The sequence below is a fragment of the Poecilia reticulata genome, linkage group LG9, assembly GCF_000633615.1.
Source record: "Poecilia reticulata strain Guanapo linkage group LG9, Guppy_female_1.0+MT, whole genome shotgun sequence".
NCBI lineage: Eukaryota > Metazoa > Chordata > Actinopteri > Cyprinodontiformes > Poeciliidae > Poecilia > Poecilia reticulata.
In genome coordinates, this window is record NC_024339.1 from 29,908,660 (window position 1) to 29,932,237 (window position 23,578).

The following is a 23,578-nucleotide window of genomic DNA, read 5'->3' on the forward strand; positions in this document are numbered from 1 at the left end:
CCCCCCCCCAGCTTCCTGGCATTCCACCCCCACTGTTTCCTTTGCATCCAGCTCGCACAAGTCTTACAGTAACTGAGTCACCACGAGTCTCCATCCCGTAGCCCCCGTCGTTCTCCTATCTACCCTACCCCAACCCGTATCTCATAACTAGACGACATGCGCCGCAGGCTGTCTGGTTATGAGATTTTGTCTATGATGTATTCAATATGTTGCTCCGATCTGTCAGCCTGTCGGCACCTAGGGGTGACAACACATAAAAATAAGTTACCAGGCCAGATTTCACCAGATGTTTCGCTTCAGCGCAGACTGTGGGTCAGGCCTATGCACACACAAAGCTTTCAGTGGACTGTCACTATCTCTGCCTTACTCCACTTTCAAGGAATCATCAAGAGAAAAAAAATCAGCAGTACTTTCAAATGGATGCTTCCCATCAGCAAAATGCCCTTGTGATACTAAATGTCTGACATGTTGGCAAGGTTGTTAGAAGAACAAAGGTGGGAACCATGGGTCACTCTCCAGTTAAGACTAATATGACTGCATATTGATTGCCACAGAAACCATGTTCTTACCCGGCTGTGACGGGGGGGATGGGATGTCCGTTGCGGCTCCATGTGACTAATGGGGAAGGACTTCCCTGGGCCTCACAGGGGAGAACCACCTCAGTCCCCACCTCCGCCGCCATCTTAACAATGTTGTCATGGCCGCTCAAGCCCATAATCTTTGGCAGACCTTAAAAAAAAATTAATGGAGGGACGAGTTATGGCAAAGTCATTCTTGGTCTTTTGTCTTGTAAAAGACCGAATGCACCTATAGCACTGCAGCACCTGACTCTTTCACATTATGTTAGGCTACAACCACAGACTTCAGTGTATTTTTATTGAAATTATATGTGATAAACTCTAAATAGCACATAATTACTTTGGTGTGTGTATCCGTATTCAGCCCCCTTTACTCTGATGCATCCAAATACAATACAGAGCAACCAGGTGCCTCCAAAAGAAAGTCCATGTGTGTGTATATTTTGATCTAAGCAAAAATTCAGATGCTCTGTGAGGGCCTCACATGTGTTTAAGAGAAGTTTAAACAAGAGGTAGGATATAAATCAGTATCACATCTCATAAAGGACACAGAACACAAAGTACAGCCGTGATCCGACCAAGACATTACTGTCTTCCTAAACAGCCTGGCCAGGCGAAGAGAGCATTCGACAGAAAAAGATGCCAAGATGCAAACTGCAGAGGAGCAATGGAAGACACATATTTACGGAAAAGTCACAAGAAGATAAGAAATCTGTTTCAACTTTGCCGCAGGTCAGGTAGGCAACACTATAAACATTTGGAAGAAGATGCTTCGGTCAGATGAATTCAAAGTTGACCTCATTAGTCTACATGTAAAAAAACGACAACAAAAAACACTAAGGATGGCACCATTATTGATTATGCTGTGGGAATTCTTTTTTTTCCATATTCAAAGGGAAGCTAGCCTGAGCTGATGAAGAGGTAGATACAGCTAAATACAATAACAGTACAATTTTGAGATTGCAAAACAATCCTAAACATAGAGCCAAAGATGTAATGGAACAGTTTAACATATTCATGTTTAAAATGGCGTAGGCCAATATCAGGTCAATATCTAATTGAGAATCTGTGGACGAAAAAGACTGGCAGCTGCTATTACAGTAAAAGGTGGGTCTTAATTCAAAGGAGATTCAATTTTTCAAGCAAGTTTTATCCCCGTCTTTCACAATTTGCATCCTTCAACATAAAACCTTAGAAAAATAAAATGAGTTTGTGACAACATGTGAAACATTTCAAGGTATGTGAATGCTTGCAAGTGAATGTCTGTCTAGGACATTTGCTGTCATGCTAGTTTCTCTTACTGTTGACACTCAGCTGGATCTCCCGGCTAGCGTAGCCCACCGGACTAGTGGCAGTGCAGATGTAGATGCCTGCATGGTCGGACGCGGGGCGGGGAATGTGGAGGTATCCGTCAGAGTCAGGCTGGAGAGAGGAGCCGTCCCTGGGTAGAGGCTGCCTTCCCTGCGAGAATGGCAGGTGCAACAGCAGGAACACAATTCATGGTAAAAGTAAGAACCACACCAGCGCGGAGACACTGTGCTCGGTTCAAGGCTTGCACGGCAGCCTTTGATGTCAAACGTAATTACAGACCACCCGTTGAAATGCTCTCTATTTGCAATATGCACAGAGAGGAAAGTAGCCAGCTGTGAAAGTGCTTGCTTTGAACATTAAAGAAAATCCTTTTGCTGATTTGCTTTTATCTCAAGAAAAAAATGATTTATGTAAGAGCAGAAGTCTCTAAACAAAAGGAGATTCAGTTAATTATGTGGAAAAAGAAGATTGTTGACCTTACCCCAGTAGTTAAGAAGATATAATATGAGCTGACACAAGTTTTCTAGACATAATGATCCCAGTTTTTTTCTGTCTTGAATTGCTGAATTCATTGTGTAAATTGAAATGTGTGACCATGTGGGTCAACCTACGCTTGTAGAGAAATTATTCACTGATTAATCAAACACATCACTGTTAAAGCAGGCAGAGGAGTTGGGCAGTATTGGCTGCTTTAATTTTCATGTTTTGCATCCTAATTGAAAAACAAAAAACAAAAGCAATCTGCTTCTGCCCGGATGCACAAAACGTTTTGGGTTTTCCTCTCAAGATGTGAAGAAGCTACACACAAGAGGTTTTAAATAGATTTCTAAGGTACTATAAAATCCTGAGTTATTTTCCACAGCCCAGTAGCAACAGGGTAGTAGTTGCCATGGTTACAGCCTCTCTTTTCAGAAGGATAATCAAGGCTTGATTGCAGCACAAACTATTGTTGTTGGTGTTAAGAATATTCTGACAGACAAAAGGAAGCACTAGATAAAAAAAAAAGGAAAGTGTAAAAAATAGGGTTTATGTTAATGTAATCACAATAAATTACAGTAGTTGTGTAAATTATAACGGCCACTCGACAGTCTACCTGCACTTCAGAGGCCTTTGTATTTATTTACTTGTGCATTATTAAAGATGTTGGAGTTAAACAGAATAAATATTGCATTAGTTCTTTAATAATAAGAGAAGAACACGAAGGCATGAATATATAATCAGTCGGTGGAGTGGATTTGGACTGCGTGTGAGTTCACCTACCTTGGACCAGACAACAACTGGTTTGGGAACTCCGCTGGCCTCACATGCCAGCGTTATGGCTACACCCTCGTTGGCTATGTACTGGTATGGGCCGGCTCTGATCTCAGGTGGCACTGTGGAGGAAGAGGGTGGTAAAACAAAGCTGTCTGACCGTGAAGAACCTGTCCGTAGCACTGCCACTGCACCACACAGCCTGTCAGTGTGGGGTAGCATTTGAGGTATGCCTTAATTACAAACTGATGACAAATTATAATCTGCCCTGTCTGTCAATACATGCCTACAAACAAAACGGCCCGATCATCAAAGCATGCCGTAAATGAATCCCCTCTCTGTGATTACAGCAGGTGGTTGAATCATCAACATATTTCATGCTCAGCACTGAGTTGGCACATTTTCGAACCCGGCAGTGTCCGGCGGAGAGAAGCTGTAAAACGAAAAACCGAGCAATGAAGCTTTGCAGCGCATAATTAGATGGTAAAGTAAACCAGTCTCACTGCGATCCATCAAAAACATTAACATGAAACTAGAAGATTTTACTCTATTAGTTTAGCAGGAAGTGTGAACATTTTAGGCAGATTGAAGTGAGATCCATAGAAACTTTCAATTGTTGACCTCAAACTTTGGCTAACTCAGTTCACTATCTGTAGTAACTGTGACTACTGATTTATTTATCTCATCTCTCCTCCAGGTAAAGCTTGTTGACAGTCAAAGGTTTCTGGGACTTTTAAGCTTTGAAACGAGAATATTTGGTGTTTGTGTTTGCGACGACTTTAAACCAATTCACTCATGTTAAATTTTATAGTGAATAAAAGCGTAATATATTCAGGTTATTGTCTAATACTTTACATGAAGGAGCAACACGGACCTCGATGTGGATGCTTCGGTTGTTTATTGGTAACCAAGACAACAGAACGTAACATTGCAACCTTAATATGCTCGCATGTAGTTAGTGGCTGGTTGAAGCCACTAACTTCAACCAGCATCAGTACCTAATAAATATCAATATATTTACTCTTATATACATTATTAAAACCTGTTTGTCCAGGTGAAAATAATAAATAAAGCAATTACTTCTGCTTTCAGCTCTCTGGTAGGAGCATTCCTCCTTCATCCTTCACAGTCTGAATTATTTATATATTTTAAAGTGTCTATACTCCAATATGCAACTTAAAATAGTCACAGAATGACCATTTTTGCTTTATTATCTTAACTCTCTTTTAGAGAGTAACCACGGTGAAATAATCACACGTTACAGCTGTAGACCACTGGGTTGTAATCCTGACTAGAGCGCTCCTTGTTTTTTTTTTTGCTCAGATCATACAAACACTGTGAAAGTGATTTAAATTTAGGAGTGACTCTATATAAATTATAATATGCATAAAGTGTCTGTGTCAGAATCATTTGTTATACTTTTTCTACTGAAAACCACAGTTTTTACAACTAGACTGCATTTCCTCTCTGACGCAAGCTCCTAAGTTATGACTGGAGCATTTCATGTAGAGTTCAATCCATTTACACATTCTAACAAATTTAAAATGACTTTCTTGAGCTGTTACACCATAACCACTAACAACAAAATCCTTCCTGCAGAAGGAAGATTAGGGGGTCATTTACTAAGAAAAAAACAGATGGATTTGGACAAAGTGGAAACACACACAGATAATTGACAAAGTTCCAGGACATGAAGTTCTGGGGGCTAAGGGTACAAAGTGTCATAGTTGAAACGCGCCTACAGGGTAAAACTTCTTCCTTGGCCTACTTTCTTGGCCGAGGAAGCTTTCTAAGCTGCTCCCTCTTTCATTAGTTTCCTACCTTGCACCTCCAAGCTGACTGTAATGTTCGTGGAACCCGCTACGTTCACTGCAGTACAAACGTAAGTCCCAGTGTCTTCTGGGAGGGTTCTTTCAATGTACAAGCTGCCATCACTCCTTATGAACATTCTCCCGTTCGCTTGAACCTGTTCAAGCAATAACAAAAAAATAAAAACAAAAAACAAACACACGCTTAAAAAAAAATTAAGAGAAATATTGGAACAAATACATTTAATTCAAGTCAGGCATACAGGTTTTCCATTACTGGACCAATGTCTTTCTGGAAGCGGTATTCCATCCAGCAACATGCAAGGGATGCTCAGGGACTGGCCAGCGCCTGTGGTGATGATTGGTGGAGCTTGGGCTAAGACAGGAGGCTCTGTAGGAAAAGAAAGTAAAAAATAAATAAATAAAATAAATAGAGCCAGGAAGTGTGAAAATGAGGCTTGTTGGATTGGTGTTACTGTTGCCGAAAGCCTACCCAGTCCAGTGACACTAACTCTGGCCTCAGCTTTAACGGTCCCGAACTGGTTCTTGGCTTCACATATGTATACGCCTTCGTCATGCAGCCACACACCTACAGTCAAACACACGCCTTTAGAAACAGATCACATGTGGCACGGGAACATCTCGACACTCACTCTGAATAATCTCTTTATGTAGAACATCGAGTCTTAGAAGCTACAGCTCGTAAGACCTCTCCTCAATAACCAGTGTTATTATTGCTTTGACGGCCCTGTAATTACTGGTTTAAAAATAGAAAAAAGGGGGGATTAATGATCTTAGCTCAGCTGCCAGCCAGCTGACACACACTTCCCCTCCTTGGTGAATTCCCTGGACATTACATGTGGTAAAATTGACCTATAATTAAATTCTTGTGTTAGCTAGCCAGCTGATGGTTACAGCAGGTAATGACGGGTATTAGCGACACTGAAAGTCAGGACAAAGACCATGAAAGTAAAAACAAGAGGTGGATGGATGTTGGGGATTGCCGAATGCGGATTATTTGCTGTTTTAAACCAAACAGGTAAAAATTTTAACAGACTGAATAAATTAGGTCAGTCAGGAGCTTCCGCAGTGACAGATGCAGTCCATAAAGAAACAATTTCTCTTTAGCAATATTATATTATATTACAATATTAAGGACAATATTGTGCTTAACATTGTCCTTAAGGACACCCTTCTTTTTTTTTGTCTGACATTAAATCAAATAAACACTTTCGGTATTAAGTCAGTTAGAATTACCATAACGATTTCTTGAAATGTACAAGTTTACATACTGTATTATCATGTGATATAAAATGTGAGAAAGTCCAGATAAATATGCTGTGGTTGAGCAAACGTTTGATAATAATTCATCATTTTTTCTGAGGAAAAGAGGGAAGGGGGAAGATCGAAAGAGCCAACTGTGATGGTGGGAACATCAAACTATGTGGATGTTTTGCTGCTTCTCTCCTCAAAAAAAAAAGAAAAGGAAAAAAAGACAGCGGTGTTAAGAGAAACTATGATGTGAAACACATCAGCTAAAACGATTATTCAGGATGGGTCTCCAAAACGGTATTTTAATCTAATTTAATATCAGACAGTAAGGGAAAAAGTATGATGTGAGTATTTGGTTTCAACTGTGTGTTTATTTAATCTCAACAAGGTGTTACACAACATTAAAAAAATGAAGTCAAGAAGAGGGACTGAAAATATGGAGCTTTTATCCAGTTGGATGCTTGGGAGCCATCTTTACGTGGTTCTGGCACCTTTTCCACAGTAACTCACTTGGGTCAGCGCAAGTAAACTAGTATTAGCCCCAATTCAAAGCACACTCACTTTGAATTGAAAGATGGCCGCTCTCCGTCTGCATTGTCCTGCTGCCGCTGTCTGTCCTTGCGAGAATCTGCCTGCCGTCCTTCCTGCGCCAGCTCACCGTCGGCTGTGGGAAACCTCGGGCGATGCAGGGAAGGGTGATGTTTTCCCCCACGTTAGCGCTCACGTCGGCCGGTGCCTCGGAAAACAATGGGCCCACTGTGGAGGTGGAAGTGGCACAAGATGACTTTCCCTTTGTTTGGGCTTGAGAGTAACACAATCTTTATGCAGAGCAGTAAATTGCGGTCTTACCTCCAACCTCTAGACTAACAGTGCCAGTGGAGGTTCCAGCAGAGCTGCTGGCCACACAGTTATATTGACCGGCATCGACTTCCTGCACGCCTCGAATCTGCAAGGTCCCGCTGTGCACATCCTGCTCTACGAAAGGAGCAGAGCCCACCTCGAGCTCACCTGGAAACACAAACAAAGCAGCTGCTTTTTCAACCGAAATATCCCCACAGCCGTGGCAAAGAATGAACCGTTTGTCTTCGACTTACCTTTGAACCAGCGGACGAGGGGAGGAGGGACGCCTGTGGCTTGGCACGCCAACGTTGCGTCACTACCGACAGATACTAGCACAACCTGCTGAGTAATTGTTAATCTTGGCACCTCTGTGGGGGAAATATGTCAAAAAAAATTTATATTTCAGCAAAACACAAAGATAAAAAAAAAAAGTTTAATAGATACAACACCTTGCAAAAGTATTTCACACTGCTTAGATTTTTTCTTCATCTTCTCACAATAAAATAAAATGTATTGGAGTTCCTTTGAAATAGTTGAAATTAAAAGGACAACTTTCCAATTTTCATTCTGCTAACATAAATCTGCATGGTTTGGCTTTCAGTGACATATCAGAAGGATTAATGATCAAAGCGCATTCATGTGTTGAAATATCCTATCCAAAGTCAAGACCTGAGTCCACACAGAAAATGTGTGGGAAAACTGGAAAACAAAAGAGGCTCCAGATGAATAAATACTTTTGCAAGGCACTGTACATATCTTACATGCAGACGTCTGATTTGACAGATCAGTGTTGTTAAACGTGACATTCAGACTCGGCGGGTTTATAACACCGGGGTTGCCTTAGGGAGGAGGCTGCCACTCTCGATCATTGTTAGCGTTTCCGTCAAGGACGGGGCTGACAGCTCTAACTGACACTACGGCTCCACCGCTGTCAGGACTCACAGAACAAGGGGAGAAATATCTGACGGTGTGTGGCACAGACAGGATGTGGCCACACTTGCGACATAACAGTAACCTGCAGCAGACATCTGCAAAGATTACCTGCATACGTTAGCGACGCAGACCGAGAGACGCTCCCGGCCTCGTTGGTCGCCTGACACGTGTAGTCCCCGGCGTCCTCTGGAAGGGCTCCCCGAATGGTCAAAACTCCATCCCTGTTTAGACTGAATCTGTGTTATACAGATGACACAAAATGATATTATTTGACATGCTCCAATGTAGAGATAGAGAAATCCTCTTTCTAAAGGGGAAATGTTTTTATACACATGGAAAGTTCAGATACATACAAACAGCTTCAAGAAAACCTTTCGCAACAAGTTGGCTTAATATTTTGAACCCAGAGCTATTGTAAGGTGACTTTCATTCTTGAATTTTTTCACACTTAGTCATGCTAAGATCACAAACCTCTATTTTTTCATTGGATTTCTATGTGTCAGACTAACACTGAGTAGTTTTGAAGTGGAAGGAAAATGATACATAGCTACTTTTTGCTGCAAATACAGTGGCAAATCTTTAGGGAATGTCTTAGCCTTCTTTTAGGATTTTTTGACTGGACCGTTCTAATGCACAATTCTTCTTTGAGCCAAGCCATTTTACATAGCTCCGGCTGCTTGTTTCGGGTTGTTGCCTTGCTACGCTAGCCTTTTTTAAACCAGGACTTTCCTGCGTTCAGCTCCATCCCACTTCCCATCATCTCTGACCTGCTCGCTTGTCCTTAATAAAGAAAAGCAACGACACATAATAATGCTGCCACCACCATGTGCAACAGTGGGAAGTAATACCCAGTGTTAGTTTCGGCCAAACGTAGAGTTTTGCCTATTGGTCAAAACTTTGGCCTCATCTGACCAGAACGCCTTCCTAAATGTTGCTGAGCCGTCAGAATGGCTTGCGGTAAACAGTTAAATCTTACTGCTTCCCTTCGACAATGACTTTCTTCTCCCCACTCTTACATAACCACCGACTCTGTAGAGTTGTCCTGTCTGAACACTGTCCCACTTGAGGTGTTGATCTTTGCCTCTTGAGTTGCCAAGGGCCACCTGGCTTATGTTCTAATTAATGCTCTCCAAGTCCAGCTTGTCAGATTTAGGTGGATAGACATGTAGCTTTACTGCTGTGCCATACTCTTTCAATAAACAATGGACTGAATGGTGCTGAGGATATTGTTTTATGATCTAACTCTGCTTTAAACTTTTCCACAACTTCCTCCTGGTTGTGTCCCTTTGTCTTCATGATGTTGTTTGTTCCCTAATGTTCCCTAGTAAAACCTCTTGGGCCTATTCCTTGTAGTTAGGTGATTTCAAAAGACAACTGATGGCAGTCGATTTCATTTAGGGGTATCAGAATCATTCATTCTAAAAAATTAATGATTTCATTATTTTTTTCCAAATCAATGAAATCCAAATGAAGTACACTGAACTTTGTATTTGTGAAGTGATAAAACTTGAAAAAGGTTGGAATACTTGAAAAGTGCAAATTGTTTTGGGCAGTGTAAAAGTCGATGATGATGATGATGACACTCCACGGTTCTCCGTGGAGTTGGCTTAGCGTTCCCTTACCTCGGCTGATTAGCTAGAGGCACGTTTCCATGGCTCCAGAAGACCTGTGGAGGGGGGGAGCCGGACGCCGAGCAGACGAAGCGGATCTCGTCCCCTCGGGAGAACGTTTGGGTCTGGGGGCGAACTTCCACAGAAGGAGCCTCTGCAATCAGAGTCAAACACAAGCAAACAGAGAAACAGCGATGAGTCAGAGCGCTGTCGAGGCAGCATGATGTCATTTATAACTTCCTATCAGAAGATTAACAACCGTAAACTCAAAATGAATAAACGTCTGACATCATGACCGCCAACAAGTTTCGCATTTATTTGCCTGTTTTCGATCCTTACTGAGGGGCATGTCTGCAATGAAAAACACATTTTTCTCTTAACATCACATTTGGCTGATGAGCTCAACTTTTTTTTTCCTGTTAAGGAAGTAGCTCACTCTGACTGCGAGGAGGTTAGGGGAGTAATGGAAACCAGATGATGGGAGCCTGAGAGGAGCCATGAGGCCCCGGCGTGTTAAGTGCTTACGCAGATGATCCACAGGGTATCTTCCTTCCGTACCTGGAACAAGAAGCCACACTGTGATCTCGCTGCGCCCGTGGGCATTGGTGGCCTCGCACCGGTACGCCCCGGCGTCCTGCGGCCGAACTCCGCTGATTTGCAGCGTCGAGTCGGCCAGCAGCTTCGCCCGGCCCGCTCGGGCGTGGACGGCGCGGCCAGCTCGATGCCACGTCAGGTTGTGACGCATGTGGCCGTCCACCTGACAAGACAGCACGGCCACGCCCCCCACGGAGGAAGTCACGTTCACTGCGGGTCTCAGGACCGGAGGAGGCTCTGTGTTTGTGGGAACGCAACCAAAACATAAAAGTAGAATTATCAGCGGTGGACAAACAGAGCAGAAATAGTTTACCTTTTAGAGCCTATGTTTGTGCTGGCATGCTCAGCGTCTTGGAGATGTTTTAGACATAAAGCAAGGATTTCATAAAAAAAAAAAAATCTTGGATCTTCTTTCAAAGCTTTGTAAAGAAAGACAGTGATGTGTGCTAAACTCCAGAACTTAAACTCATTTGTGTGTCGTATACCTTGAATGGTGAGCTGCGTTAAAGCCCGTCCTTGTCCTGCGCTGCTCTGTGCTACACACTCGTACATGCCTTCATCCTCACCGGATGCATGCGCAATCTCCCAAGATGCTACAGCAGAATTCCTAATAGAAAAACACATGCTGTAGGTTAACAAGTTATTACTTTTTTCCAAGCCAAGGCTCAAGTAATTGATAGCTTAAGATTTATCACACCGGAAGATAATTCCAGCCATTAAGATTAAGCACATTTTAAGACATTAATATATTTGTTTTTACTTTTTCAAAACATTCAGTCAACATACAGACATGCTGCTGTAAATTATTTAGGATATTAATTTGAAGCAATTTAAGTTTGACAAAAAACCCCAGCAAAATTAGAGGTTAGATGTAAGGGGCAAATACATTTTTCTGTTGATGTTGAATTTCAGAACAAATCAGACAGGAAGTGCTTTAATTAAAGAAGTATAAGTACTTTTGTATCGACATGGTTACTGCCTAAAAATTACCTCACTTATTCACTATGTAGCCAATATGAATAAATGTGTTTTAGAGGATAGACTCTCTCCCACTGGCCCTATTTGTTCGTCCATTCATCCAAAATTTAATTAAGTTTTGAGATTTCCATGTTATTTGCGGACCGTGAGAGCAGTTTTGTTTTGATAAACCGGAAGCATTCTGCCGCTTCTGTTGGCACGCATGGCAGTAAGGAAGAAAAGCACGCAAGCTGCCATGGATCAGGCAACATGTGGCACACAGGTTAGATTTTTGTTTGTTTCCCACTGGCTTCATATTAAAAAATGCTCTCAAACCACTCAAAAAAAAAAGTAAAAAAAAGAAAAACAGAAATCTTGGAAACTGCGGTTTATTATTTTACACAGATATCACATAGAACTACATATGTACTACACCATTCGATTTGTCTACACCTCTGTAACTTAGCTGGAAGCATGAATCATGTACTCAAATGATTTACATTTACTGGCTTACGTTTGATTGCATGAGATAAAAACTGACCATGAAGGTGAAGTCTGAGTCTGTGGAGAGTGAAACTAGGGTTTAAGCCGCAGGCTCTCATCTGTGGATAATCCAGATATAGTTTCACCAAAATTCAGTCATACTTTATAAATGTAATTTAATGCAGATTATCAACAGACAACAAAAAAATAGAAGCTTTCATTTTTTTATGATGACACAATTGACTATGTTCTCCAAAAACACAAAAAAATGGGCTGTGTAGCTTGATTCTTGACAGATGAGCCAATAAAATGCAAGAGTCAGGCAATACTAATGCCTTGCAGCCGTGTTCACTGGGGAGAGTAGGGAGCAACTTAATTAGCGATGAAAGGGGTCATGCATGCTTGAAGGCGCCGCGTCTAAAGGAACCTGACTGGAAGTTAGACCAAACTCTGAGGAAGAGCATTAGGAAAACAACGAGGAGGAGGAGGAGGAGGAGGAGGGGACTCACTGGAAATGCTTCTCCTCTCCCAGTGTGATCCCACTTCTGGTGAATCTCAGCCTGTAGGGAATGTCACTCTGCACAGAGCAGCCAATGGTGGCAGGCTGCATGTAAAAGCCCCTTACCGCATTAGGCATTCTCACAGCTGGGGGATCTACAGGAAGGAGGAAACAAAAGGTTAAAAGGTCATGGGGCAGATGGACGAGGTGTTGACTTTGGTGAAATATTTCCACGAGGATTGCTGGTTGTAGCCTTGCCTGGAATGATGTGGGTGTAGGAAACACTCGACAGTCTCTGGAAGCGGAAGCCGGATTCGTCATTGCCCGTTGCCTTGATGAAGAAGCTCTGCGGTGGGGTGCGGAACTCCGGGAGAGTCCACAACCCTTGTTGGCCGAGATCAGAGGGCAGAGATAAGGGGATGGTGCGTAAGGAGCGTCCCGAGGCAGACATGAGCTCCACCTGGCTCAGGTAACCCGGTGGCTTCAGGCCGGTACATTTTAGCATGACATGGGCTGGGAGTCCTGGGTGGGGAAGGGGGGACGGAAATATCAAGTGTCAATTATCTTCAACACACTTTCTCTTTTTCATAAAAATTTAAATGCTAATAGAAGCCTGTCAGCACCTTTGATTGGTCTCTCTCTGGTGTGGTTGAACTCTGAGACAGGCAAAGTCGAAAAGCCGGCCCGGAAATCTAGACTGCTGACCCCGGTGACCCTCAGAGTATGGCGCCCACTGCAGCTAACCTTTAAAAAGTAACATAGCAGAGTTTAATTGGCCAACTGTCGAAGAAACCAAAGAACACATTTTGTATCCACTTTTCTCAAGACAAAGTACCTTGAGTTTCCAGAATCCGGGTCTCGGAAACTTCAGGTTGATGACACGAGCCGAGTTGGGAATATTCAGCAGTTCCTTAAGGCCCTGCTCAGCACCGACGACTTGACCTTGGGGAAAGAAGCGAAAACAGAGATTATTCAAGGTAAAGGTGCCTTGTGAAAGACTTTTACAAGGCACATTACAAAAAATATATTTTACCATTTTACACTGTTTTTCAATCAGAAAAATATGGCATTCATTGTATTCACCTCTCCTTAGTCAGGAGTTTGAAGGACCCAAATTTTGGGCCTAAGAATCTTTCGAGAATGTCTCTACCAGTTTTGGCCATCTAGAGATTTTTTGTACCCCAGTCTTCTTACCAAATTATCTCCAGCTCTGCCAGATTAGACGGAGACCATCGCTGAACTGCAATATTCAGGCTCCAGAGATCTAATCATCAACTCTGTTCAGCTTCCCTGACATACAGAACAATAGCCTCCCTGCCACATGAAGCTGCCCCCACTGTGTGTCATCATGAAGATGGACGGGGTTAGCTTCCTGCCAAACGTAGCTGGCAGGTTTAAGCTCATCTGACAAGAGGATCTTCTTCCAAAAGTATGCTGTGTTCCCTACTTGGCTTGAGGCAAACTACAAACTGGGCTTCTTCTGGCTTACTTCAACAATGGTGTCCTCTTCCCACGCTTTAATAAAAGATATTTTTGTGGAATGCACATCTAATGTTTCCCTCTCTCAGCTTTAGATGTGGATCTTTGCAACTCCCCTAGAGAGTGACCATTGCTTTTTTTGGCTGATTTCTGATTATTGATTCCCTTTCCTGGTGTGCAGGTGAAGAAATGAACAAGTATTGAGAGGGTCGTTTCATTTTCGGACGATGGATTGAACAGTCCTCTGAGAGACGCTGAGAGAAAGACATGCGGAATAAACAGTCAATCAATTAATAACATACTAAATTATTAATTTAGTATGTTATATTGATAATCATTCTGATTATCAATATTTTTTGAAGGGCAATTTTGTTTACATAGACTTCGTAATCCACGTAATTCATGGTTTCGCTTGTGGGTTGTTTTTATTTCTGTTTTATTTATTATTTTCTTCTAGCTAAGTTTTCTTTACAAAATGAAACTTTTGAGCCTCAGAGAGCAACGTTGCATTTTTATGCCATTGTCAATATTAATTGAAAATGGTCTTAAAAAATATTATCATTCATCGCAATCATTTCTGGGGCAATTCATTGTCCAATAAAATGTTTTATCATCACAGGCGTTTTTGAGAGTTTATGGTATTGTTCACTGACTTGTCCGTTTTGTATTGCTCTACCACAATGACTCTTGCTAAAAATACATGAAATTTGTAGCTATAAGGAAAGAAAGAAAATGTGTAAAATGTTGATACCTGTGCAAACCACAGTAAAATGTGTGTTCGAATTTTAAGAGTCACTCATAATTCTGTGAATGTACAAGAAAAGATGGGAAAAAGCAAACTGCGTAATAACCATAGGGGTCGCTGAGCTCGATTTGTGGCGCCGGTCCGCTGAGTGAGACGGTGACCTCCCTGAGACTGGGGTCAAAGGGCACTTCCCACTTGTTTTCCTGGGCACTGTCGTGGTTAGAGGACAGCAGGTGAACTTTCATGGCCTGAACCGTCTCTTCTACCCACTTTAAGACCTGACAGGAGAGGAAAAACAGAATTTTACTACCAAAAACAACAACAGAAAAAAACTTATGTGCAAAGAGACGTTTTCGTCATCCGGCTAACCAGAGGTCTCCCTTCTTAACCTAAAATACACAGCACAGGAACCGGAAGGACTTTTCCTGGCACGCCTTCCCTTCTCTGCTCTTTGTCTTTAGACTTTGCTTTCATCGCTAAAGTATTCCAGAGAGAGGTTTTTGCCTAAACAAAGGACAAGTGAAACGTCTCAGCTGTCAAACTGATAACATACAGTTTTCTGCACTCTCAAGCACATATTCCCAGAAGAGCGTCTCTCACAGTGGAAGTATTTCAGACAGTAGTCTTTCTCCGGCTCTAATGAATCACAGCTTCCTGCTCGAAACGGAAAAGCATCGCTGGATCTGGGGGTGGCAGCGCTGGCTGTGTTTTAGAACCAAACGTGCATATTGAACTGATTTTTTTTTTTCTCGGAACAACCCGACTAAGGTTAATAGAAACAGAGGTCGCTGACTGTAACCCACTTTTTTTCCCCCACTTTTCTAGGGAATCCATTAAATTTAAAGGGAAAGGTTCGGTCAGGTGGTGACACACTCGGCTCACTTGGTCATCCCAATGCACAGAGTGAAAGTTATCCAAAAACTGAAATAACCACAGACAGGTTGATTGTACCTAATTGTAAAAGCAGTAATTACTCAGAATATCAAGTCACTCAGAAGCTCTCAGGAGACGCTTCTGTCATTATAGACTTTCAGTTTTGACAGCTGTTTTACTCTCTATGTGTAGTAATTGTGATGATATTGATTCCCACATTTTCCCAGTTTTCTTCCCGTTTTCCCCAGAAATGGAAACAGAAGCCAGAGACATTTCCCAGTGTCTCCTTTCATTGGCCACAACAGACCAAAACTCTTCCATCTTCTGAAAGCTTAACAAGCAACTGACGTCTAGTGTTTATTTTAACCTTGCAGGCATGTTTTTATGTCCAAAGCCGGGCCGTGACACGTTATTTCCAGAAATATCTTTTAGGAAGTTTAAAACCAACAGAAGATTAGAGCAAATTTTTAAAACGCAATCATCAAATCTCTACTTCCCCCCCTATGTCGTTTCAATTGAGTACTGACAGCAGCTGGTCTCTCTTTGAAAACTGGAAACAGCTGTAATGACTGCCACATGTGCAGTCATCACCAGCAGAACAGGAAACTGCAAACCAAGATGTCCTACATCTGCCTCGGGACGGACAGACGGCGACCGCTCCTGGTTCAAGTCAAGACCAAAGGGAGGAGTCGGTTTGAATCCGCTCAGGGCTCGGACAAAAGGAAGCGAAGGGGTTAGGGTTAGGCCTCTCCCCGTCTCAAACGCCGGGAAGGCGAAAGATCACACGTCCTGCGTAACCTCATCCCACGAGTCTCAGATGAGCGGGCCTACAGGAAGGACTCCCCTCTGTTAGTCGAAGCAGCTCAACAGATGAATCAGGGAAGGAGAGGCAAGCACAAGCTGGATTATCCCCACCATCCCCCCTGACTCATCCACGTATGAGAAAAAAATATGTATTCACGCTGCGGTTAGGAAGCCTGACTCCAGACGTCCCGGTGGGCAGGGGTCAGTTTAGTCTTTACCCAGGTTTAAACACCGCAACCGCAGACATTTGCTGTGAAATGTCCCGCTACAAATAAGAGTGGGCCGCACCAGATGGAGCCCCTGCTCCTTTCTCGGCGGGGGCCTCGACACACAGAGACCGCTAGAGAGAGGCAGCTCAGACTTAAGAGTGGATGTTGCCTACATTTCATTTTATGCATGAGAACCATTACCACCCCCTTGACTCACTACCGAATCCACATGATGAGGAAACCAGAAGGGCAACAGTACACGCAAATATGCACACCTTTCTCCTCGGAAAAACAAACCCGTCAACTAAATCGTCTTAATGGAAAACAAATCCGACCACTTGATTGGCTATTTTAATGCTGATCGATATTTCCTTGTGTTTAAATATGTATTTGTAGTTTCCTTCCACTCAGTCAAGATTTGAAGAGTCTACATCTTTTTTTTGTTTGTTTGTTTGTACTGTTAACAGATTATTCTATTCCAGCTGTGGATCTCTGCAGCTCCCCCCGAGTTACCAAGCATCTATGAGTTTGTGTGGTTCCCTGTGTCTTAATAAGTTACTCCATGAGAAGTTTTGAATTTTTTTAAATCATCTAACCCTGCTTTCGGCGTCTCCAGAACATTCTCTGACATGTCTGCTGTATTCTTTGGTTTTCTTAATTAAGTTATCTGGATTCTTCACTTAGGTAAGATTCAGTTTAGTGGCTTCAGACTGACAGGGGTTAAATAGATATGGATAACGCGCTTTGCAGAGATGTATTTGTAAAGACACATGAAAACCACGTAATGCTTTTCTTTTCCTTAAAATTATGTGCTAGTTTCTGTTGACTATTACATAAAATCTAAATAAAATGTGTTGAAATGTTCAGTTTTAGTTACCTGGAAGCACGCAAATAATCAGCTAAAAGTCAAGCCCTCGTGTATAAACAGAATTTTAAAGATTATTATAAAATGTACATTTCACACTCCATCATAGCAACATGAGCTCTTCCTCCCTGTATGCACATTCTCTCTCAGATCCCGACCAGTCAAACGTAAAGGCTGTGTTATATAGAGAGTAGAGGGAGCTGCAGTGTGAGGACACCGAGTCGATGCCACTAAGCAGCTGCGTTGGAACGAGCAAAACCATTACAGAGCGTATCCTGGGATTAGAGCGTAACATAAGTGCTCTTCCTCTCTGCACACAGAAAATAAAGGACCCTGTATCTGTCATTTGTGTGCACATTATTAAACTGTTATTAAGGGAGAATGTTTTGGTCAGAGCGTTAGCGCTTTTGAGGTTTTTAGGGATTAAAAGATTTGCAACATTTTCTAAAAATGCGTGCCACACAAGAAGTGTAATCGAAACGGATTCAAGAAAATAAAACAAGCACGCGCAAGCGTGTAACCGTACACCGAAGATCTGCTTGAATACTTGCAGCAGTCGAAAGTTAGCCGTCTGGAGGTGGGGTGTTGGACTGAGACTGGACCAACCCTCCTAATACTCCCATCACACACACAAAAAAATCACATTCAGGCTCTCTTTAAACAGCTGGCAGGATTATGGTGCGATAATGAAACGAGCTGCCCCACACGCAGGCGAATGTATGCTATATGTACAAGCAGGAGCTGACAGGAAACAGACCCACACGCGCACGTACACGCACACACACACACGCACACGCGCACACACACACACACAAACACTGGAGAGTTCACAGGTTCAGTGGGCCACCAGTATCCAGAACCTCTGGCTCCAGCACAGTGCTACCCAGCCATCTCCTGTGTTGACATGCAGGATACCAGTGTCTCTTACAGAGGAAACTCTGGCTTCTTTTACGTCTGACTGGGAAGCGAGCCCCAGTTGTCTTTGGCCCCAGAGAACAGGGAGGGTCGGGGGTGGCTTCTGTTACAAGCTCCTTCCGATATAAAAGAATCCCTCAGCCGTATCGTATGAACAGGAAGTTTTAATATCGTTTGATTAGACTGAATGAAATTGCTGCCGTAGCAGTCTGATAGGCTCTGTGCCTGTTCTGCCGCTGCTGCTGCTGCTCTTTTCCAGACTGGCAAGTAAATAAAACAGCATGGAAAGCTTGGACAACCCTGGTGAAAATTTATGCAGCTATGAATAGCCGTGTAACTACCATATGGCATGGTTGCATTACATATAAGCTGACACATTTCATTCAGCAACAACAAAAAAAAAGAAAAATGCAAGCAAGAATATCAGGTTTCCGTTTTTTTAAGGGTTCACAATAAAGCTAACAAAAATGAACTAGTTTTATTGCCTTTTTTTTTATTAACACCAAAATGGGCTACAGGAAATGTTCCTAAGCAGCTTGAGGCAGTACATGCATCACTTCTGAACATTCCTCTGTTTGTTAGTTTTATGCACAAAATATAATTAAAGTGGATATGTACACATATGGAGCCACGCTTCCCTAAAACAGAAGATGACAACCATAAGTGGATGACGACATGTCACCTGGAACTGCAGAGCACCACTGTCTCCTGCAAACAGAAGATAGGCTGTTTTCTTGGCAGAACAAGTCATTCTAATTGGAACGTGTTGAATGGATGTGTGATCTCATGCGGACAACACCGAGATGACGGCGGGAGCAGCGTTACCTTTTCCAGAGATTTAGCTATGATTAACAGCATGATCTCTCCAAACCTTCCCCCAGCATGTTTTCCCTCAATAATTAGCTGCAGTAAAAGCATTTTTTTTTCCCTCAGTGTCTGAGCTAATTAAAAAGAGATTATACATGTCAGTATTCTGACTTCCCCTACAAACACCACGCAGCTTGAAGAGTCTTTATAAAACCAACTAAGTGACAGAAAATGAATGGGGTCACAGACAGTGTCCTCTGATTAACATTTTTACACCTGCATTACTCCACTATTCTCAAACTCTGAGGAAAAAAACAGACGGATTTTCTCTTTCAACCACTTCCATTCACCCCCTGTGTTTCACATAACCACTGGACAGCTCTCTGCTGCAATATATCCCCATTAAATCAGCGCACCAATACTCTTAAAAGTCTTTCTAATCTAAAATGGACAGACAGACCTCAGCCTGACCCTACCTTTCATGGTAACTGTCACTTTGCGATTACATAAGGCATGAAGGGCACAGCTACCTGACATTGCTCGGTAACCTTCTACTCTTCACTTCTTTTGTGGAGAACGAATCTATAGCTAGACAGCTCTATAGACAGAGACTAAGAGAGTTGCTGCTGAATATTGAGATATCAGTTAAACATAAATGAGTCACTGATGGCAATTTCTGTTTATGAAGTCCTTATTTTAATGAGCCAATCCAGGAATGTAATGCTACATCATTGCACACGACCGCATGTCGAATAGACAAATAGAATAAAGATGAACAAAATGTTGCAGAGTGCCTGATCTTCAATGTTGCTTCAACCCATTCATTTACATAAAAAATTAGATGCTTGAGTCCGTTCTGTTACGGTCTTACCTCGTTCACCTGCTGCTTGTCCAGGTGAAAGATTTGTCCTGAGGAGGTGGCGGCGATCTCCTCGTACGCCCTGTAACCGGGCTGAGAGCGGTCCCCGCAATCTCCGGTCAACACAAATACAACCTGAGGACACAAAGAGTCAGAAGAGTCAGGAAGGGTTTTTTTTATTTGTTTTTTTTTAAGTGGTGGATCAAAAAAGATAGAGTAACGGATAACTGAAATGGCTGGAAAAAAAAAACATAAGCCTTTAAAATGTAAGTAAATAAAACCTGAAAGGTGTGACGTGATTTCTGACGAGTTTCTTTTTCAGGGACAGTGAAGCTTTTTGAAGTTAATGAGAAAAATGATCTCAGCCAAGATTTAGATAAATTCAAGGTTAGAATGACCGAGTCAAAGTCCAGGCTGAAGTCCAACAGAGAATCTGTGCCAGAACTTATTGAACACAAGACATTTCTCTGTCCGATCTGAATGAGGCTGAGCTATTTTGCAAAGAAGAATGGGATAAAGTTTCTGTCTCTAGAGATATGAAAAGCTGGCAGAAACAGCCATCAAAAGAACGTTTTGACTCACATGTTTCAAGTTTTCATTTGAAAGAAAAAGAAAACCAAACCACATGTACCTTTTTGCTACTTCGTGTACGCCTATTACCCAGATCTTTATTTTTTTAAATACACACAAGTCTCTTCTAAATCTGCACATTGCGGCACAAATTTTCAGTCTTAGTACCTGTGATTGACGGAGCTGCACCAGTCGCAGAACGTCTCTTTTCAGGCGGAAGTCTTTGGCCCGGGCATCAGTGAAAACATAGATGAAGGATCCTGGCAGAGAAACCTCCAAGGCCTTCTTTATAGCTCCTATGCTCATCTCAGGGCAGTCGCCTCCACCCTGTTTGACAAAAGCACATTTACTCATGTTGTGCGTGAAGGATAATGTCAGAATCCGACTTTTGTTGCCGACATTCAGGATGAACGTGTCAGATCTTGTAACGCCTACACGTCATAAACATAATACCAATTAACATAGCAGCATTTCCTCTTGTTGGAATAAATAAATATTGTTGATCTTATCTGCAATTTTTGCTGATGTTACTCTTTGTTAAAGAATTTACCATAATCAGCTGATTGTTTTATGTGGTTGGTATAGAAGAGCTAAATGAATTAGCACTCCGAGATAACTGCTTTGTGTGTTTTCTTTCGCACCTGGACAAACAACTCTTGCAGATCCTGCTGGAACTTCTTTGGGTCAGTGGTGATGGACACAGGGCCGATATCTGCAGAGGTGAAAAAGGTCATCGAGAGGAGATTTACCTTTATCTTTGACGACAAGGAACACTCAAGATAAAGTCATCTCAATATCTTCTGGTTGCAGAACGTTCGTCATAACGCCACCAGAAGAAAATATTTAGTTGTCCCCTCTCAGCAGATTCCAGTTTTACCTCTTTGCATGTTCATGTTGCAGTGATAATAAAGATTAACTCCGCTTTATTTAGCTCAGCTGCTAAGAACATTGACAAAATCAGATAACCAGCAGCCTAATTAATAAGGACCCAAATGATGAAGCATGTTGTGCTCAGCATGGATCTAATTTGTACACTGGGCACAGCAGAGGGTTGATGCGCTAACAGAATTAATAAATTTATTCATTCTTTTTTCTTAAACAAATAACTGACATCTGACCAAAGCCTCATGGACAAAGACGGAGCAGTCACTTTCTGCCGCCGTCAGCATTTTCATCCGAGCGACTTCCCAAAGGTCTGGAGGAGCGGCAGATGCAAGATGATGGATAAAAGCCAGTTACAGCCTGGTGCTCACTTTGACAGTCTCTGCAGTCAGTCAGTGAAGCAATAAACATCAGCAATGACACAATGAAGGCATTGTTCTCCCTATTGAACACTGCTGCTGCCGCTCTGACAAAGAAGACCCCCGTCAGGTAGGGTGGAGCCTGGTGAGTTCTGCCTTGCGATTGTTATTCCAACTATCAAAAAGAACCACTCTGACATGAAAAACAGAGCTTGCAAACGTGTGTCAGGCTGATGATATTTCATACTCGATCACAATCTTTTTTTTTTTTCCCCAGTATTGCTGCCTTTCAAGTTGCCTTACTCTTCCTCCTCCTCCTCCTCCTCCCCTTCCTTGTCGGTGCCTGTAAAACACTGACAGCACTGTCACGACTCTTTGTTTGTCAGCCGCTGCCGCTTCTTTGCAATCTTGGAGGTTTACAAGGTCCCCAAGGGCAGGGCACATTAAACACAGACAGCATGTGTGGTGTTAGTCCCCACCACCCCCACGTGCTCTCCCCAAGGCTGGCTAAACCAGGGGCAGGGGGAGCAAGAGGGGGGCAAGAGCTGAGAGGGTTTTCCGGAGACTGGGGTGTGGAGGGGGGTAACTGGGGGTTAGCAAGTGTGTGTATGTATGTTTGTGTGCTTAGAAGAAGGGGGGTTGGGGGGGGACGACTGGGGTAATTACACACAAGCAGCCGGCATATGCTTCTCATCAGAGCACAAACACCACTGGAGGACTCTTATTTTCAAGCTGAAGTTTTTCCAAGAGGACAGATGCTGGTGGGGAAAGACGCTTACCTGTTACTCTACAGAACTCCGGCTTTCCTTCTCCACGCCTGGCTTGTTTGGGTTTTAATGTGCTGCCTGCTTCTGAATATATAGGCTGCTCTACAAAGTTCACACTTTTCATGTGTGAAGCTTTCCATTTAAATATGCAATACTGCAACAGCTCAATACGAGGAAATTTAAGGTATACTACCATGTTCAGTTGACTGGCATAGCGGTAGAAGAATTTGAGCCAAAACGGACTACATTGTGTCTTTCAAAGTATTTGTGTCTGTTAAACTTTTCTACTTTCTGACCCATTATAGCCATAAACTTCAATATATTTTATTGGGATTTTATGTCAAACTCAACGCCCGCGGTTCAAATCTGGTCTGCCATAGCTATTTGCTTGGCCCTCAAGGCTCTAGAGAGCCACATAGACAGAACTTCAAAATAAGAGCTCTGTGCCTCAATATTGCTTTATCTGTCAAATTATAGTGCCAAACTACATCAATTCGGCAGTATACAACTGAACATTGAAGATGTTCAATATTATTACATTTTTAAAAATACTCAATGACAAAGTTAATATTTTAACCATTTAATAGGTAGTTTCATTAATGCATTCAGCCACAACCGGCCTTTTAAGGGCATTGATAAACTTGATGTGACTTAAAATGGAAATGAGTTTGACACCCCTTTGACATACTAGCACAAAGTGGTGCAAACATATAAAGTTCTTTGCAAATAAATATCTGAAAAGTGTTTCAAGTATTTAGATTTAGCCTCCTTTAACTCCAATACAATCAACTATAATCAACTGGCTTGAGGATGCTTAGTAAACAGCATCCTCAAGAAAGGATGTTTGAGGATGCAGCTGAACTGTCTGAGCAACCATCAGACAGTTCAGCGATAAAAATATCTGTTCAATCCACCCACATGGAAATAAAAAGAATCAACCAACACAAACAGCTGAGAGGTGCAAGGTGAGTCTGGAGGAGAAGCAGATAACTTTGGCTCAGGTGTGAGAATCTGTCGATACAATAGTTGTTCCCCAAGAAAAGATGCATAAAACCGAATGTATGAACTTTGCCACAAGCCACGCAAGGCACACAATGAAAATGCAGGAAAAAGAGAACAAAATTTAACTTTTTTGGCCTGCGTTCACACATAGTGTGGCTTTGTGGATGTAATCGCCTTCCTGAGGCAGAGTGGTGGCAGCATCATCCTGTGGGGGAGCCAAAACTCTTTGGAGCTGATGAGAAGATGCAGCTACATGTAGAAAAATCTCTCAGATGCTGCAAAAGATTTAAAACAGGGGCAGAAGTT

The 23,578-nt window shown here is 42.4% G+C and overlaps 1 protein-coding gene across 2 annotated transcripts in view; it reads right to left on the reverse strand.

The window, feature by feature from the left end:
* hmcn2 (hemicentin 2) overlaps positions 1 to 23,578 on the reverse strand; it is a 60,952-nt gene that overhangs the window by 35,936 nt on the left and 1,438 nt on the right. Inside the window, exons 2-22 of one of the 2 annotated variants that reach the window (XM_008419228.2) lie at positions 20,904 to 20,974; positions 20,431 to 20,589; positions 19,705 to 19,827; positions 14,467 to 14,638; positions 12,972 to 13,078; positions 12,760 to 12,880; positions 12,395 to 12,658; positions 12,147 to 12,291; positions 10,683 to 10,804; positions 10,162 to 10,434; positions 9,616 to 9,757; positions 8,102 to 8,229; positions 7,315 to 7,428; positions 7,070 to 7,228; positions 6,782 to 6,976; positions 5,442 to 5,537; positions 5,212 to 5,339; positions 4,962 to 5,106; positions 3,150 to 3,262; positions 1,880 to 2,039; positions 570 to 729 (exon numbers count right to left, since the gene is read on the reverse strand). In XM_008419228.2, the coding sequence (XP_008417450.1) occupies positions 570 to 729; positions 1,880 to 2,039; positions 3,150 to 3,262; positions 4,962 to 5,106; positions 5,212 to 5,339; positions 5,442 to 5,537; positions 6,782 to 6,976; positions 7,070 to 7,228; positions 7,315 to 7,428; positions 8,102 to 8,229; positions 9,616 to 9,757; positions 10,162 to 10,434; positions 10,683 to 10,804; positions 12,147 to 12,291; positions 12,395 to 12,658; positions 12,760 to 12,880; positions 12,972 to 13,078; positions 14,467 to 14,638; positions 19,705 to 19,827; positions 20,431 to 20,589; positions 20,904 to 20,974 (3,097 nt within the window). Of the gene's footprint in view, positions 1 to 569; positions 730 to 1,879; positions 2,040 to 3,149; positions 3,263 to 4,961; positions 5,107 to 5,211; positions 5,340 to 5,441; positions 5,538 to 6,781; positions 6,977 to 7,069; positions 7,229 to 7,314; positions 7,429 to 8,101; positions 8,230 to 9,615; positions 9,758 to 10,161; positions 10,435 to 10,682; positions 10,805 to 11,695; positions 11,822 to 12,146; positions 12,292 to 12,394; positions 12,659 to 12,759; positions 12,881 to 12,971; positions 13,079 to 14,466; positions 14,639 to 19,704; positions 19,828 to 20,430; positions 20,590 to 20,903; positions 20,975 to 23,578 lie in introns of those variants that run through there. The other variant, XM_008419229.2, reaches the window with a different exon arrangement.